General features: G+C 40.8%; 1 protein-coding gene across 3 annotated transcripts in view; it reads left to right on the top strand.

The window, feature by feature from the left end:
* Positions 1-17836, top strand: part of ZNF354C (zinc finger protein 354C) — an 81020-nt gene that overhangs the window by 24626 nt on the left and 38558 nt on the right. For 2 of the 3 annotated variants that reach the window (XM_070460956.1, XM_070460952.1), the window contains exon 2: positions 9623-9710. In XM_070460956.1, coding sequence (XP_070317057.1) covers positions 9678-9710 — 33 coding nt within the window. In that variant the 5' untranslated portion in view covers positions 9623-9677. Of the gene's footprint in view, positions 1-7536; positions 7870-9622; positions 9711-17836 lie in introns of those variants that run through there. The other variant, XM_020905892.2, reaches the window with a different exon arrangement.

Raw genomic sequence — 17836 nt, 5'->3', positions numbered from 1 at the left:
GGGGGCAGGGGCTCTGGGTGCAGCAGTCCTGGGTGTGGCATAAGCCCTCTTGGAGGAGTCACCAGTAAGCCCACCATACAGCTGCTGAGCAGATGACCCACACACTGCAGAACAACTATACCAAATACATTCTCAACTGTTAAGATAGTTCTAGGACCCACAGCACGTTTTCCAACCTGGGGATCTGGCAAAGGGACTTTGCCAGGGAGTTTGACTTTGGAGGGCAGTGGGATTTGATTACAGAACTTAACACAGGATTGGGAAAACAGACTCTCAAAGGGCACAAACAAAACCTAATGCACACCAGAACCCAGCAGAAAGGAGCAGTGACCCCACCAGAGACTGACCCAGACTTGCCCGTGAGTGTCCAGGAGCCTCCAGCGTAGGTGTGGGTCAGCAGTGGCCTGCTGCAGGATCAGGGGCATGGAGTGTGGCGCTGGGTGCACAGGGCCTTGTGAAGGAGGTTGCCGTTATCTTCATCACCTCCCCCATAGTTTGGTCTCAGGTCACACAACAGGGAGGGAACACAGCCCCGTCCATCAACAGAAAATTGGATTAAAGATTTACTGAGCATGGTCCTGCCCATCAGAACAGGACCCAGTTTCCCCCAGTCAGTCTCTCCCACCAGGAAGCTTCCATAAGCCTCTTATCCTTATCCCTCAGAGGGCAGACAGAATGAAAACCACAATCATAGCATTCTTCAGGCCCACTAATGCCCTCTGCATCCTGCATGTACTTAAATTTTTTTTTAAATAAAATATTTATCATTTAAAAGTTGTCATTTAACCACTTTACAGTCTATGGTTTAGTAGCAGTGTGTGAAGTCACAATGTGGGTTATACATTGTGGGTGTAACCATCACCATATCTATCTCTAGAACAGTGTCATCATCTCAAACAAAAATTCCATTCTCATTAAGGAGTCACCCTCCAGTTTACCCTTCGCCTAGACCCTGGTAACTTCTGTCCTACCTTCTGTCTCTATGAATTTGCCTTTCTTACTTAGTTCAGATAAGCGGAATCATACAATGTATTTCTTTTTGTGTTTGGCTTATTTCACTTGTGTAATGTCTTTAAGATTCATCCACGTCATAGCATCTTATCGGAATTTCCTTCCTTTTTTAAGGCTGAATAAAATTCCATTGTATATGAAGACCACGTTTTGTTTATCCATTCATGAATCAATGGACTTTTGAGTTGCTTCCACCTTCTGGCTACTGTAAATAATGCTGTTATGAACACCCACATACATGTATCTGTTTGACTCCCTGGTTTCAATTACTATCCCATAGTTTTCCTTTTTATAGAGTATCACATGTCTGGCTGCTTTTTCTTAGGCTAGTACTTTTGAGATTACCCCATGTTGTGTGTATCAGTATTTTGTACCTTTTAATTGCTGAGTGATACTCCATTATATGAGTGTACCACAGTTTATTATTCTCCACTTGAGGAACATTTGGGTTATTTCCAATTTTGGAAAGTTATGAATAAGGCTGCTGCAAACAATTGCATACAGGTTTTTGTGTGAATATTGTTTTCATTTCTGCTTGGGTAAATACCTAAGCATGGGATTGCATCATCACTTGAGAAGTAGATATTAACCTTTATATGACACTGTCAAACCATTTTCCACAGAGGATGCAGCATTTTACATTTTCATCAGCAATGTACAAGGGTTCTAATTTGAATGTGGGTTCTACTATCTACATCTTCAACAACAGTTGTTAACACTTCTTGTCTTTTTCTTTTTTTATAATAACTGTTCTAACAGTTGTGAAGTGATATCTCATTATGGTTATGAGTTGCATTCCTCTAATGACTAGGGATGTCAAGCAACTTTTAATATGCTTATTTTGCCATTTGTATTGGATGCATTTTATTTGGAGAACTGTTTATTTAAAACTTTGCCAGTTTTTGAATTGCATGGTTTCGTTGTTGTTATTGAGCTATGGAAGTTGTTTATATATCCCACATGTACTTTTAAGCACTTATCTATATATGGTTCTCTTAAATACCAGTAAATGTTTGTATATTTTCACACATAGGCTGTACTTCCTCTTTCTGGTGGTGGTTTTATATCAATTTTAAGAACCCCACTGCCTCTCTTCTGTTCCATGTCCTTTATTGTTTTTTTAAAGGTGGGAGCTGTAGAATATACCACCATTGCTCCCTCACCTCCAAGAATTATCTAAAGAAACATTTTTGTTATCCAAACAACCATACGTGATTTTTATCTGATTTTTGTTTATTCCAAAAATATTCTTTAAGTGCTTATTACATGCCACATCCAAAAAATTTGCTGTTTCTTAAACAGAACAAACCCTTGTCGCGCCTGTGGCAAGAAGTCTAGAAACTGTCAGTGCTCCAACATCTGTTTTGTGATCTCTACTTCAGTAGAAAGATATGGGCAAAGGAAAACAAGCTAGCAAAGCTTCCATTTCTTTTAAGCAAATAGATTGTACATAATAAAAAATCATTTGTAGATTTTCATGACTCACCCCATAAATTTATACAGTTGTGATGGAAAGACCTGGATAGAATTACCCCCTGAATCCCTATATTTCAGCACCATTCCAGCCTGTACTTCTCTTCATTTAGGTCAGTGGGTTATTTTTTCTAAACAAATTTTGCAGTCACTCTTATTTTTATTTTTGGCTGTGCTGGCTCTTCAGTGCTGTGTGTGGGCTTATTTCTGTCTGCAGTGAGCAGGGGCTACTCTTTGTGGCGGTGTGCAGGCTTGTCACAGTAGCTCTCTTGTAGACCATGGGCTCTAGGTACCTAGGCTTCAGTAGTTGCAGCTCAAGGGTTCTAGAGGGCAGGCGCAGCGGCTCTGGCACACAGGCTTGGGCTTAGCTGCCCGTGGCACGTAGAATCTTCTTGGACCAGGGTTGAACCCATGTCCCTGCACTGGCAAGCAGATTGCAAACCACTCAATCACCAGGGAATTCCTTGCAATCACTCTTAAAGGTCTTTGTACAAATATCCTTTAAACGTCTAAGAGTTTATATATATAAGATAGGAAGATATAAATAACTTATTGCATGTTTCTATTATAACACTCAGGTTTGCAGTAGTATTTGGATGGCATTTTAAATAGTATGCACTCTTGTGTTCCCCAAATCTAGCCAGTCCATCAGCCTCAATTGCACATTTACATATAGGGATGGATATCATTAAGATTGAGAGGGTAACAGGCAGGAAGGCCAGAGGTCCCCAAGCGGCAGGAGGAAATAAACTGCAAGTGGCATATGTTTTTTCCTTCTCTACACAAAATTAAGAGGCTTCTTTCAATTCTGTATTGAGGACAACTGGTTCTGCCTTGAGCTAACCAATGTATTTTTCTTATGTTAATGAAACTATGTATTTGCTTAGGAATTTGCCTTTCTTCAAAATGGTTCTACCTGAGACTAACTTTTTTTCTTTTCTCAAACCTTGGTCTCAACAACCCAGAATTTCTGTCAATTGTTTTATGGTTGGGCGATGACACATCTCGTGCGATCCTATCTCAAAGTGCATATTGTGGACGAGGGGCCTGGTGAAACTCCCTCAGCCTTGAGGTGTCTCTCTGACTTCATTAATAGCTTTCCAACAGACAGAAAACACCTTGCTGAAAAGCTCCAAGTAGTTAAGCCTCGTCTCTGACCCCGTATCGAAATCCTCTCCTCCGGAGGTCACGAATCCTGGCATAATACACAGCTTACAGCAGCAAGCTTTCAATCTTTCGCTGATTAAGAGAAGAAGATGGAAGAGAAGCTGTAATTTAATTTTAAATACTTCACATATATTTCATTTTAGCCTTTCAAAGTTTGAATAATTGGAAACAATTCCTATTTTTTTCTTTTCTACCATTTTTCTTCTTATTTTCCCACTGTTAAAAAAAAAGGAAGGGAAGATGGCAGAAAGGAAGGCAAGAAAGAAGGGAGAAAGTAGTTGACCTTCAGTTTACACTACAGTGGACCCAAGCAGCCTGCTGGGTCAAGGTTTCTTACTATTTCATGGGTGCTGTATGTAGTGCAGACATTTTTTCAAATACAGTAGATGGTCATTTCTTTTAAAGCAGTAAACTGCATTAGAAAGAAAAAGTGGAAGAATAGTCCTTTATTTTTTTAACTTGGAAGATAAATTTGAAACCCCTCCCATAAAATGGAGGAAGGGACAAAGAATTAAATGTGAGGTTTTCACATTGTCATGAAAGCTGTACACCAAGAATAACAGTTTAATATGTTGCCAGTGAAGAAAGCAGAAAACAAATAGAATTGAGCCTTATCCTTTCTATTGTCCCAGACAAAAATAATGGAAAAAAACCAAGTGCTAGCCACGGGGGAGAAACAGAAAAAAGTACTTAAAGATACAGGAAATGGGGAGTGGGGGAAGATTTATATAAGTCAATGTAGACAAATAAACAGAAGAAGATTTCCTAAAAGAAAAATGAGATTGGCTTCAGCTGTCTCCAGAAAAGTAAGTAAAAGAGGTTCATGGAATAACTGAGAGGGCACAGATAAAAACTAGACTGTGACAATGCGAGAAAGAAACAGAAATGTCAAGACCAAAAGCGAAAATTAGGAAGTGATGGTATAGACATGGTCAAGAATCCATCTGCTATTGCAGGAGACACAAGGGGCCTGGGTTCAATTCCTGGGTCGGGAAGATCTCCTGGAGAAAGAAATGGCACCCCACTCCAGTATCCTTGCCTGGAAAAATCCATAGACACAGGGGCCTAGTGGGCTAGTCCATGGGGTTGAAAAGAGTTAGATACAACTCAGCACAAGCATTTCATCATCAGTAAAGAAACTGATTAAATATAAACTTAATTGCAAATAAATTATGAAACTTAAGGAAATTACCAAAATTCACAGCTGAGAGAGAAAATGGAATACAGAAGTACTAAAATCAGATAGCCTGTTAGCTCATATTTTTTAAATTTTAAATGGGACAGAAAATAAAATTGTGTTTGGTTTAAAATATTGGAATATTCAGAAACCTGAATGAATTTTTTGGCCAACCCAAATACAAAGGGTAAGAAAGCAATGACCAGAAACCTCAATTAAATAGAGGTGGGAGACCAGAAGGGGGTGCTCTCACCCCTACAACAGGAAGAATCCAACAGCAAAAGCAAAGACTTCCCCTTCTTCCCCCGGCAACAGATCAGCCAGTGAGAGTCTGCCAGGACTCAGCCAAGGAGAACACCACGGGCTCTTTATTGCAGCCGTCTTAGCTTCTTTTCGCTCTAAAAAACAGAGGTCTTCTCCATGTTTGCCGAGGACTTGCACAGCCGTGCTTACAGACCTCAAATTGCGATTCTTTGTTAATCCTGAATATCCATTTTGCTGGAGAAAAAAACTGGCTGTGTATTTGTTTTAGGTCAGCAAAAGGACATCAAGAGACAAGCTAATTTTTTTTTTTAATGAATTTATTTATTGGCTGTGCTGGGTCTTTGTTGCTGCAAGGACTTTTCTCTAGTTGCAGCAAGTGGGGGCTACTCTTCATTGCACTGCATGGGCTTCTCGTTGCGGTGGCTAAGAGACAAGCTAATTCTTAATTTTTATAATCAGACAAACAGAGCATAAAGAATATTTTAAAAAATTAATATAATTACCAGGACTATTTAAAAGGAATAGATGTACTTCCTAGTTGAAAAACATAATATTCCAATGTTCACATTCTCATCTTTTCCATATTTTGAATTTTAGTATTTCCAGACACTTCTCATAACTTCTACTCAGTCCAAACTCCTGTCTTCTCTCACAGATTTACTACAATAGCCTTCTAGTCTTAGTTGCTCTACTTCTTCCTTTGAACTTTTAGTTTATTCTCAGCACAGCAGTCAGTGATCACTAAAAAATGACATAAGAGTTTATCTCTGCAGTGCCCAGAGCATTCTCTTTCAGAGTCAAATCCAGTGGCATAATGACCAGTAAGAGCCTATAAATTTAGTCCTCCTGCCTCTGATCTCCTAAACTTCTCTGTCTCCTTATTTCTGTTTCAGCAACTGTAATCTTACTGCCTCCTCAATAGGCCAGGTATGCTCCTGCCTTAGGGCATCTGCCTGTTGGTCTGTCAGAAAGCTTTCCACCAGTATTTAGTTTGGCTCACTTCTCATCTTCCGCAGGTCCTTCTTCAAATGCTTGACCTTGTCGGTCAAACATGTCTTAACTTTGCGTAAAATTGTAAAATCGATCTCATCAACGGTCCTGGTCCCCTTTCTTGTTCTTATTAGCATGCATCAGTATCTAAATACATACCATTTATTTATTTTATTTACATAGAGTTGATTTACAATGTTTTGTTAGTTTCTGGTGTACAGCAAAGTGATTCAGTTATGCAGCTATACATATTCTTTTTCAGATTATTTTCCTTTATAGTTTATTACAAGATATTGAATATAGTTCCCTGTACTATACAGTAGGACCTTGTTTATTTTGTGTAGTTTGTATTTGAAAATCCCTAAATTCTAACATCCCTCCTCTACCCCTTTTCCCTTTGGTAACCATAAATCTGTTTTCTGTGTCCATGAATCTGTTTCTGTTTTGTAAATAAATTCATTTGTATCACTTTTTAGATGCCACATATAAGTGATACCATATGATACTTGTCTTTCTCTGCCTGATTTATTTCACTTAGTATGATAATCTCTAGGCCTATGTATTTTGCTGCAAATGGCATTATTTCATTCTTTTTTTCCTTTTAATGGCTGAGTTATTTTTGCTATTATTTTTCTTCTTTCTTTCCCTTTGACAATTTAAGCTGCATGAATGCAGAGGCTGTGCCAGTTTTATTTACTAGTTTATTTCTAGCATCTACAACAATGCCAGGTGCAAAACAAGTGTTAAATATACCTTGTTAAATAAATGAATAATGCAATCATACAACAGTGAAAATGAATAAACTTTTCATATATGAAGATAGGTGAACCTAAAAAGTTTAGCATGTAAATCACATTCAGCATGTAAGTCACAGAAAAACATATAGCAGATTCTATTTACATAAAGATGAAACACCTTGCAAAAGTAAGCACATTGTTTTAGGGGCACCTATTTGAGATGTACTAATCAGGCTAAGCCAAGAAATGCTTAACACAGTATAGAAAAATCGGGAGCATCGTGGACAGGTCTTCCAAGATTCTGGTCAAGTTCTCTTTTGAAGCAGAATGTTGAGTATATGGGTGTTAGTTTTATTATGCTTAAACATACCTGTTCATACATTATCCTCCGTGTACACATTAAAATAATTAAAAATAATCAAAACTAACTGGTAGGAGCTAGGGCGCACAGACCTTAAAGGCGTCAAAATTCAGGGGTTTTAGTCAAATGATTTTGCCTGTCTAACAAAACAAGTCACGCAGCTGATTGAGGCAGCAAGCATTTTGGAGGTGACCCGCCTTATTTGTGAATGCTCCCTCGCAGGGCAACCCCAGCGCACAGCTGGGCCCAGCAGCTGCCCAGAAGAGAGAACGTTCCCACCTCCTAAGTGGCGGCGCCAGCGGCGCCCCTGGGAAGTGTAGTAGGCGCGAGCCCATAGGCATGCCGGGAGTCGTAGTTCTCCTGGGTTTGCGGGGTTGCAAGGAGGGCTCGCGGCTTTCTCGGGGCTCGTGGCGCGGGTGATCCCGGCTCTGCTAGGGAGGCCTCCCAGGGACTGAGAAACTCTCGGTTGCATCTGCCGGTGGCAGTCAGAGCCAGCACGTGTGCGGGTCTGGGCTAGGAGGTGTGCCGGCCGGGCGGGGCTGCGCGCAGGCACGAGGGAGATACCGAGGCCGAGTGGGTCTGGAGGCGGTCTGCACGGCCCAGGCCGCGATGCTTCAAGGGGAGTCGCTGCCCTGCCCCCACCTCCACCCCTCCCGAGGGAGGGTCGCGGGGAGGGAGCGACCAGTCAGGTGAGTTGGGGTGGTCCGGGACTGCTGTTGGTGGGAGTCTTTTGTGGCTGGCTTTTCAGAGATTTCTGGTGAAACAGACAGTAACAACAATGGCAATGCCTATGGAGACTTTATCTGTGCCGGGTACTAATCTGGCACCTTGGATGAATGAACTCATTTCAACCTCAGATAACAGGTAGATCCTGTTTTACAGATGAAGAAAATGAGGCACCGGTGGACAGCTAATTTGCCCATTAACCGGGGCCTTGGACTCCACCATGATCCATTTTGCCTCTACTGTGTACTTAGCCGTTTTGTTTCTTGGGGAAGGTCACTAGACTCCCTGGTTCTCAGTCTCCCTCACATCTGTAATATGATGTAGCAATACTTTCTAGAGTGGTTGTGCGGATTAAATAATACATGCAAGATACAAGATGGGGAGAAGACGTGCATCATGGAGTAGCCATGGCACTGATACAGCAGGTTTCCTTCTCTGGCTGACTTTACACAGCATACTCAGTTTGTTGAGCTTTCATGCCAGGTGCTGTACCTGTGGAACCTACCGCAAACTTAGGTGGCTGGTGCAGGCAGCCTTGGCCACCACTCTTCTCTGACAGTGGTCTGCCTGCTTCTCTTACCTTGCTTTCCCAGTTATGAAGAACAAAGGATATGGGGAGCTGTGGATGCTGAAAGAGGTGGCACCTGTGGAATTTGTGTTTAGGCGTGGCATCCGAAACGGTGTGCATTACGCGTGCCAGCCCCCTGGGAAGAACACGGCAGTCCAGGAAGGAGCCTCGGAAGCCCCTGCGTTGGCCTTTCTGTTGCGGGAAGGGGACCCCTTCCAGGGCCTGAAACTGGGCTTTTGTCTAACACTCAGAAATGAATTGTCCGAGGAGACACGTGTGCTTGCAAAGCAAGAGATTTTATTGGGAAAGGGCGCCCAGGTGGAGAGCAGCAGGGTCAGGGTCAGGGAACCCGGGAGCCACATGGCTGGCAGTCTCGGGTGTTATGGTGATGGGATTAGTTTCCGGGTTGTCTTTAGCCAGTCATCTGACTCGGAGTCCTTCCTGGTGGCGCACGCCTTGTTCAGCCAAGATGGATGCCAGCGAGGAGGATTCTGGGAGGTGCGGACAGGTGGTGTCTCCTTCTGACCTTTCCTGAACTCTTCTGGTTGGTAAAGCCTCATTAGTTCCCTGTTCCTTACCAGGACGTCCTGTTGTAAAACAGCTCATGCAAATGGTTACTGTGGTGCCTGGCCAGGGTGGGCGGTTTCAATCAGTGTGCTTCCCCTAACAATTCCATAGAAAAAGAGATGACACGTGTGGGCAAGCTCCTTTATTGTGGTCTCTTCAGGAAGGAAATGGTGAAGCAAGGCAAACAGGCTTAGGATTGGCTAGATATGTTTGAAAAGTGGCAGTCTGGGGCACTCATATTCACTGTGAACGTTTGAATGTATAGTTTAAAGGTATCTTCAGGACGCCAGAAGTCTGTGATGAGTCGCAGATTGCTTAGATATAGCTAATAGAGCCCAGTGGATGTTAAAAGCATCTATATATGGAAATTAGAAGTATGGTTAATACAAGGCAAAGATGGAGGTTGGAAAATTGTCTTAGAACTTAATTGGCTTAGTAGGCACACTTTTAGACTTGGTTTGCGTCATTTGTATGGCGTGGCTTTGTTTGGGTCTAATGGACATTATGGGTAGTTGTAACTTCATTTTTCCAAGCCACGCTTTAACACCAGAGTTCTTCATGACACCTTTTTTTCTTTGCAGACCTACCTTGTCAAGCACTCTGCTCTCCCTTGACAGGAAAGCTGAGAAGGAAAGAATGGCCTTGGATTTGCTGCCTGCTCAGATGACAGTAAGTAAATTTTGTCTTTTTCATGAATTTCCCACTGTGTTCAGAGATGGTGGGCATATTTCCATTCTTTGTCCAGCTACTCTACTTTCCAGTGAAAACTGTGGCTAATCTAGAGTCTGATAGGTTTTTCCCGTGATCCTGGACTTATCAAGGGGTTGCTGAGTAATGTGCATCCTCTGTCCCTAAACAGAGGTCACTCTTAATTCACCCCCAAACTCACTTCATGACCAAAGATTGAGTCGGCTCTGAACACAGGCTTCCAGATAGGACAGGTGCCTGGTGAGGAGTACGGGGTATAGGCAGTCTTTATCTTCACAGGGGACAGAGTATCACTGGAGCAAAGCCTTGGAAGGGCCACGAGGCACGCTTGGCAGGCATTTGTGGAGCTCTGACAGTGTACAGGGTACTGTGCGTGGCGCGCGGATACAGAGGACAGGTGCTGTTTCTGTCCTCGGGGAGTTTGGTGCTGATCTTAGGAGATGACCGAATGCCCAAGAAAATTCAGGGGAGAGATTGGAGAAGGGTTATTTTGAACTGGTACTGAAGGTTAGGACTGATACCTGCTGGGCATCACAAAAGGAATTGGACTTGACCTCAGCTCTCAGGCTGGCACTGGGGAGGACAAAGGACTCCCTCTTTTCTGGCACCTTCTCTGCCTTATGCAACTGTGATGCTAAGCCATCTCATGTCCCTCTCATCCCTGGGTGCCTCTATCTCCTTTTCTTTTGTTTTTTCCCTGCTATTTCAGATCCCCCCTCCAGCTCTTGTTTCTTGGTCCTTTTGAGATCTCTTTTCATTATTTAACGCTCATTTTTCTCAGGATCTTTATTGAATCTCTCTCCTCAGACCTGAACTTTTTCCTAAAGATCCAGTCTGTCATTCCCAAACTCTTATGAAATATTTCTACATGGAAGTTCCGTCATTCTCCCAACACCAACTTTCTTCCCTTGTTTGTCACTGGCTGCTTTTCTAGAAAGTAGTGGTAGCCCACAGTTTGAAAATGTGGACTCTGGAAGTTGATTTTATGAGTCCACATGTGGACTAGGAATGTGACTAAATAAAATTATTTTCTCCCTCTGTGCTTCGTTTTCTCATTTGTAACTGTGGTTAGTAATACACTTGCCTCGTTTAAACTTGCTAATACAGGACTGCTAGTATCTGCATTTTACAGATGGGGAAACTGGGGCACAGAGAAGCAATTAACTTAATCACAGTTTTGTTGTTGTTCAGTTGCTCAGTCGTGTCCAACTCTGCGACCCCATGGACTGCAGCACGCCAGGTTTCCCTGTATTTCACCATCTCCCGGAGCTTGCTCAAACTCATGTCCATAGAGTTAGTGACGCCATCCAACCATCTCATCCTCTGTCGTCCCCGTCTTCTGCCTTCAATCTTTCCCAGCGTCACAGTCTTTCCTAGTGAGTCAGCTTCTCACATTAGGTAGCCAAAGTATTGGAGCTTCAGCTTTAGCCTCAGTCCTTCCAATGAATATTCAGGATTGATTTCCTTTGGGATTGACTGGTTTGATCTCTCTGCGGTCCAAGGGACTCTCAAGAGTCTTCCAAAACAGCACAGTTCAAAAGCATCAGCTCTTAGGCATTCAGTTTTCTTTATGGTCCAACTCTCACATCCATACATGACTACTGGAGAAAGCATAGCTTTGACTAGATGGACCTTTCTTGGCAAAGTAATGTTTCTGCTTTTTAATATACTGTCTAGGTTTGTCATAGCTTTTCTTCTAAGAAGCAAGTGTCTTTTAATTTCATGGCTGCAGTCGCCATCTGCAGTGATCTTAGAGCCCAAGAAAATAAAGTGTGTTACTGTTTCCATTGTTTCCCCATCTGTTTGCCATGAAGTGATGAGACTGGATGCCATGATCTTCGTTTTTTGAACGTTAAGTTTTAAGCCAACTTTTTCACTCTTCTCTGTCACCTTCATCAAGAGGCTCTTTAGTTCCTCTTCACTTTCTGCTATAAGGGTAGTGTCATCTGCATATCTAAGGTTATTGATATTTCTCCTTACAGTCTTGATTCCAGCTTGTGCTTCATCCAGCCTGGCATTTCACATGATGTACTCTGCATATAAGTTAAATAAGCAGGATGACAGTATACAGCCTTGATGTACTCCTTTCCCAATTTTGAACCAGTCCATTGTTCCATATCCAGTTCTAACTGTTGCTTCTTGACCTGCATATAAGTTTCTCAGGAGGCAGGTAAGGTGGTCTGGTATTCCCATCTCTTGAAGAATTTTCCACAGTTTGTTGTGATGCATAGTCAAAGACTTTAATGTAGTCAATGAAGCAGAAGTAGATGTTTTTCTGGAACTCTCTTGCTTTTTCTGTGATCCAATGGATGTTGGCAATTTGATCTATGATATCTCTGCCTTTTCTAAATCCAACTTGAACATCTGGAAGTTCTTGGTTCACGTACTGTTGAAGCCTAGCTTGGAGAATTTTGAGCATTACTTTGCTAGCTTGTGAGATGAGTGCAATTGTGGGTAGTTTGAACATTCTTTGGCATTGCCTTTCTTTGGGATTGGAATGAAAAGTTACCTTTTCCAGTTCTGTGGCCACTGCTGAGTTTTCCAAATTTGTTGGCATATTGAGAGCAGCACTTTCACAAGATCATCTGTTAGGATTTGAAATAGCTCACCTGAAATTCCATCACCTCCACTAGCTTGGTTCGTAGTGATGCTTCCTAAGGCCCACTTGACTTCACACTCCAGGATGTCTGGCTCTAGGTGAGTGATCACACCATTGTGTTATCTGGGTCATGAAGATCTTTTTTTGTATAGTTCTTCTGTGTATTCTTGCCACCTCTTCTTAATATCTTCTGTTCTATTAGGTTCATACCATTTCTGTCCTTTATTGTATCCATCTTTGCATGAAATATTTCCTTGATATCTCTAATTTTCCTGAAGTGATCTCACGGTAGTACAGCTGACTTTTGAACCCAGACAAGGCAGTCTATACAGTTAACATGCTCTGAAAAAGTATATGTAGAGTATACAGTTAACATGCTCTGAAAAAGTATATGTAGAGTATTAAGAGCAGCTCATTGTACAGATTAAATCTCAATAAATGCTACCTGTCACTCTTGTTAGTTACAGCATTATTTTAGGATCTGCCAGATTTGGTCCTAAAATCTCTAGGGTAGACTTTACTTCGATTCTTTAGTTATAAGAAGATGAATGTTTCCAGAAACCAGAATGTAAGATCAGCACAATACACTGCAAAGCAAAACCCAGCAGTAACCTGGGCAACCCTCTGTCAAGAGGTAGAACTTCCACTGTCTGAGCTTTCCCACACCGCCAAGCTGGAGAGACTTAACTTGATTTTGGCTAAAGGAAGATGTAGAGAAGTATGTTTGCAACACAGAACCAGTGGAGATGGAAATTGTGGACCAGTAATTTAGTATCTAACCCTTTTGATTAAGTCTCTTAGAGCTGAAGTGACCCAATTACAGGTCTCATTACTTCATTTGAATCAGTTCAGTGGTAATACTCAATTTCAACTTCTTTCTTCATTAAGGGTCCTAAAAGGCGAATTTCTCTCTGCTGTCTGTAGAAAAATAAAATCGCAAACAAAGATAATTGTTGGAAAAAGCAGGATATGTCTGGATTTTACCAATATTCCTTATTCTCTTCTATTTCCATGCAGCCTATAATTTATCTTGTGCGGAAAATGTACATAGGACTTGGTGCTATTGATTTATACTTTGTCAGTTAATATTTTGGGGGCAGTAAATCAATATTTGTTTTTGTTATTGTCACTAATTTTAAAATTTTTTAAAATTTTTAAAATTAAAATTTTAAATTTAAAAATTTTAAAAATTTTAAAAATAATTTTAAAATTATTTTTCAGGATAGTTTCATATTGCAAAGATACTACCATAATTACCGTACACCCTGTACCCAGTTTTCCATATTACTAACATTTTGCATTATTATGAAATAGTTATTGTAATTAATGAGCCAGTATTGATACACTGTCATTAACTAAAGTCCATGCTTTATTTGGATTTCTTTAGTTTTTCTCTGAAGTCCTTTTTCTGTTCCAGGATCCCATCCAGGATGCCACATTACATTTAGTTGTCATATTTTCCTTAGGCTCCTCCTGGCTGTTTCTCATCTTTCCTCTTTTTGATGACCATAACAGTTTTGAAAAGTGTTGGTTGGATAGATGTTTTGTAGAATGTTCCTCTGTTATGGCATGTCTGATGTTTTTCTTAATGTAGGGCTGAAGTTAGAGGTTTTGGGGAAAATTACACAGAGGTAAAGTGTAATTCTTATTACATCATCAAAACTACAGATTAATAACATAACTCATCACTGTTGATACTGACCTAGTCACCTAACTGAGGTATTTTTGCCAGGTTGCCCTATGGCAAACTTTCTTTTTCCATCTGCCCACACTGTCCTCTGAGCAGAAGGCACTATGTGCAGTCCGCATGGGAGGAGGGGGGGGTTATGGTCCATCTCCTTGGGTGTAGGGAATCTACTAAATCATCTGGAATTCTGAATGGAGATTGTCACTTCTTCCCCCTTTATGTCAATATGGATTCACAGATTCTTAGTTTATGTTTTAGGTTATAATCTAGTGCTGCTTCATTTTGTTCGCTCAGATTGTTCCGTCTTTGGTCAGCAGGAGTGCTTTCAGTTTTTACTCTGTCCCTGCGACACACCACTAGCAGTGTGTCCTTCTTTTGTTTTGCTTTTGGAGCACTTCCTTGCCTTTGGTGCTATAAGATGCTCTAGGTGTCCCAGTATCAAAATCAGCTATGTCTCTAGTAGCCTTGGTTCTTTTTCTTGGAGAATGATACTAAAAAGTAAGATCTGGGCCTTAGGTTTACTCATTGCTACTGGGGTGTCTTTGCTTTTAGATTCTCTTAGCTGATGGGAACTGTATGTGTATACTAACCTCTGTGTGTGTGTATTTTTATATGTAACCATCTGTGTGTGTGTATGTGTGCACATTTCTACATGTAACCACTTGCATCTGTGTTAAGCTATGTATTAGTTCGTGCTGATATCTCCAGCTCTAGTTTATCACCACAGGGCTCTTTCTAGCCTGCTCTCCTTCCTTACTGTAACCTCCCATTCCAACAACAGTAAGAAGCATAGCTCCCACCATCTGCCACTCTTTGACCTTAACCATTCAATTCCAGTCTATATGTGTAAAAAACAGAGACATCACTTTGTTGGCAAAGGTCCATATAGTTGAAACTATGGTTTTTCCAGTAGTCATGTATGGATGTGAGAGTTGGACCAATAAAGAAAGCTGTGTGCCAAAGAATTGATTCTCTTGAACTGTGGTGTTGGGGAAGACTCTTGAGAGTCCCTTGGACTGCAAGGAGATTAAACCAGTCAATCCCAAAGGAAATCAACCCTGAATATTCATTGGAAGGACAGAGGAGCCTGGCGTGCTACAGTCCTTGGAGTTGCAAAGAGTCATAAACGACTCAACAACCGAACGACGACAACAACAAAAAACTACTTTATCGACCAGAGTACAAGACTTATGAACAGTTTCTTTTGTCTTACAGCCTCCACTCATTTCCAGAGTTAAGAAAGTCAGCATCATTTGTACCACTTCCTTCATTAGGCTATGTCATACATTTGTATTATGTTTATAGATTGTTCTCTCAGGTTCTGTGTTCCATTTTGGGATCCCCCGACATCCTAAATGACTTTTTAAAATTTGCGTACATTAAATTTCACTCTTTGTGTTGTAAATTTCTATGAGTTTTAAAAAATGTATTGTGTCTTATATCCACCATTACAATATTATACAGAATAGTTTCACTGTCCAAAAAATTTCTCTTTACTTCACCTATTCAACAATCTTCCCCTGCCCCACTCTGAACCACTGGCAACACAGATCTTTGTACTGTCTCTACATATCAGTGATACTTCTTTTTTTTATTTTAAATAAATGGTTGTCCTGCAGTTTGCAGTATAAATTACCACTAATTGTGAGTCTACCTTTGAATAGTACTTCCTACATACTACAAATACCTTGTTAACAGAGTAATCCCAGTTCTTCCCACCCATCTCTTATGGCATTATTGTCAGTCATTTTACTCATCACTTACTGTAATCACCAAATTCATTGTTATTATTACTTTAATTAAACAGCTATCTTTTAAATCAATTAGGAATAAGAAAAATACCTTGATTTATTCCTTCTTTGTCACCCTTCCTTAATGTAGATTCACATTTCTGATCTGTGTTACTTTCTTTCTCCCTGAAGAACTTCTTTCATCATTTTCTTGCAGGACAGATCTGCTGATAATGGATTTTTTGTCTGAGAAAGTATTTCTCATCACTTTTGATTTCCCTGTGTATGGAATTGTAGATTAGTGTTTTCTTTAAATACTTTAAATATTTATCTTCATATTTCTGTGGTTTCTCATGAGATCTACTGTAATTCTTAGATAACATGTGTTTGTTCCTCTATAGGTAACATGTATTTTTTCTTTATCGTTGGTTTTCAGTGTTTGAATATATGTTTTTTTTGTTCTTGTTCACTTCCTAAGTCATGTGCATTTCTTTGTGATCCAGTGAACTGCAGCACAGGCAGCTCCTCTGTCCTCCATTAACTCCTGTTGCTCAAATACATGTCCATTGAATAGGTGAGGCCATCCAATTATCTCATTCTCTGTTGCCCCTTCTCCTTTTGCCTTCAATCTTTATCACCATTAGGGTCTTTTCAAATGAGTCAGCTCTGTGCTTCAGGTGGCCAAAGCTTTGGCTTCAGCATCAGTTCTTCCAGTGAATATTCAGGATTGATTTCCTTTAGGATTGACTGGTTTGATCTTGCAGTCCAAGGGACTCTCAAGAACCTTCACCAGCACCACAGTTTGAAGACATCAATTCTTCAACACTCAGTCATTTTTATGGTCCAACTCTCACATCTGTACATGACTACTGGAAAAACCATAGCTTTGACTATATGGACCTTTGTCAGCAAAACATTGTCTCTGCTTTTTAACAAGCTATTTACATTTATCATAGCTTTCCTTCCAAGGAACAAGCATCTCTTAATTTTATGGCTGCAGTCACTGTCTGCAGTGATTTTGGAACCCAAGAAAATAAAATCTGTCACTGCTTCCATTTTTTTTCCCTTATATTTGCCATGAAGTGATGAGATTGGATGCCATGATCTTAGTTTTCTGAATGTTGAGTTTTAAGCCAACTTTTTCACTCTCTTCTTTCACCCTCATTAAGAGACTCTTCAGGTCCTCTTCGCTTTCTGCCATTGGAGTGGTAGGATCTGCACATCTGAGGTTGTTGATATTTCCCCTGGCAATATTGATTCCAGCTTGGGACTCATCCAGCCCAGGATTTCACATGATGTGCTCTGCATGTAAGTTAAATAAGCAGGGTGTTCTCCTTTGATGTACTTCTTTCCCAGTTTCTAACAGTTAGAACCAGACATGGAACAACAGACTTGTCCAAATCGGGAAAGGAGTGCGTCAAGGCTATATATCGTCACCCTGCTTATTTAACTTATATGCAGAGTATACCATACAAAATGAAAAAACCTCAGATATGCAGATGACACCACCCTTATGGTAGAAAGTGAAGAAGAACTAAAGAGCCTCTTGATGAAAGTGAAAGAAGAGAGAAAAAGTTGGCTTAAAACTCAACATTCAGAAAACAAAGATCATGGCATCCAGTCCCATCACTTCATGGCAAATAGATGGGGAAACAATAGAAACAGTGACAGACTTGATTTTTTGGGGCTCCATAATCATGGTTGCAGATGGTGACTGCAATCATGAAATTAAAGGACACTTGCTCCTTGGAAGAAAAGCTATGACCAACCTAGACAGCATATTAAAAAACAGAGACATTACTTTGCCAACAAAGGTCCGTCTAGTCACAACTATGGTTTTTCCAGTGGTCATGTATGGATGTAAGAGTTGGACTATAAAGAAAGCTGAGCACTGAAGAATTGATGCTTTTGAACTGTGGTGTTGGAGAAGACTCTTGAAGAGTCCCTTGGATTGCAAGGGCATCCAACCAGTTATTCCTAAAGGAAATCAGCCCTGAATATACATTGGAAGGACTGATGCTGAAACTCCAATACTTTGGCCACGTGATGCGAAGAACTGATTCCTTGGAAA

The sequence above is a fragment of the Odocoileus virginianus genome, chromosome 3, assembly GCF_023699985.2.
Source record: "Odocoileus virginianus isolate 20LAN1187 ecotype Illinois chromosome 3, Ovbor_1.2, whole genome shotgun sequence".
NCBI lineage: Eukaryota > Metazoa > Chordata > Mammalia > Artiodactyla > Cervidae > Odocoileus > Odocoileus virginianus.
Note: the sequence above shows the minus strand (reverse complement) of the source record. Positions and strands in the feature narration are given on the sequence as shown.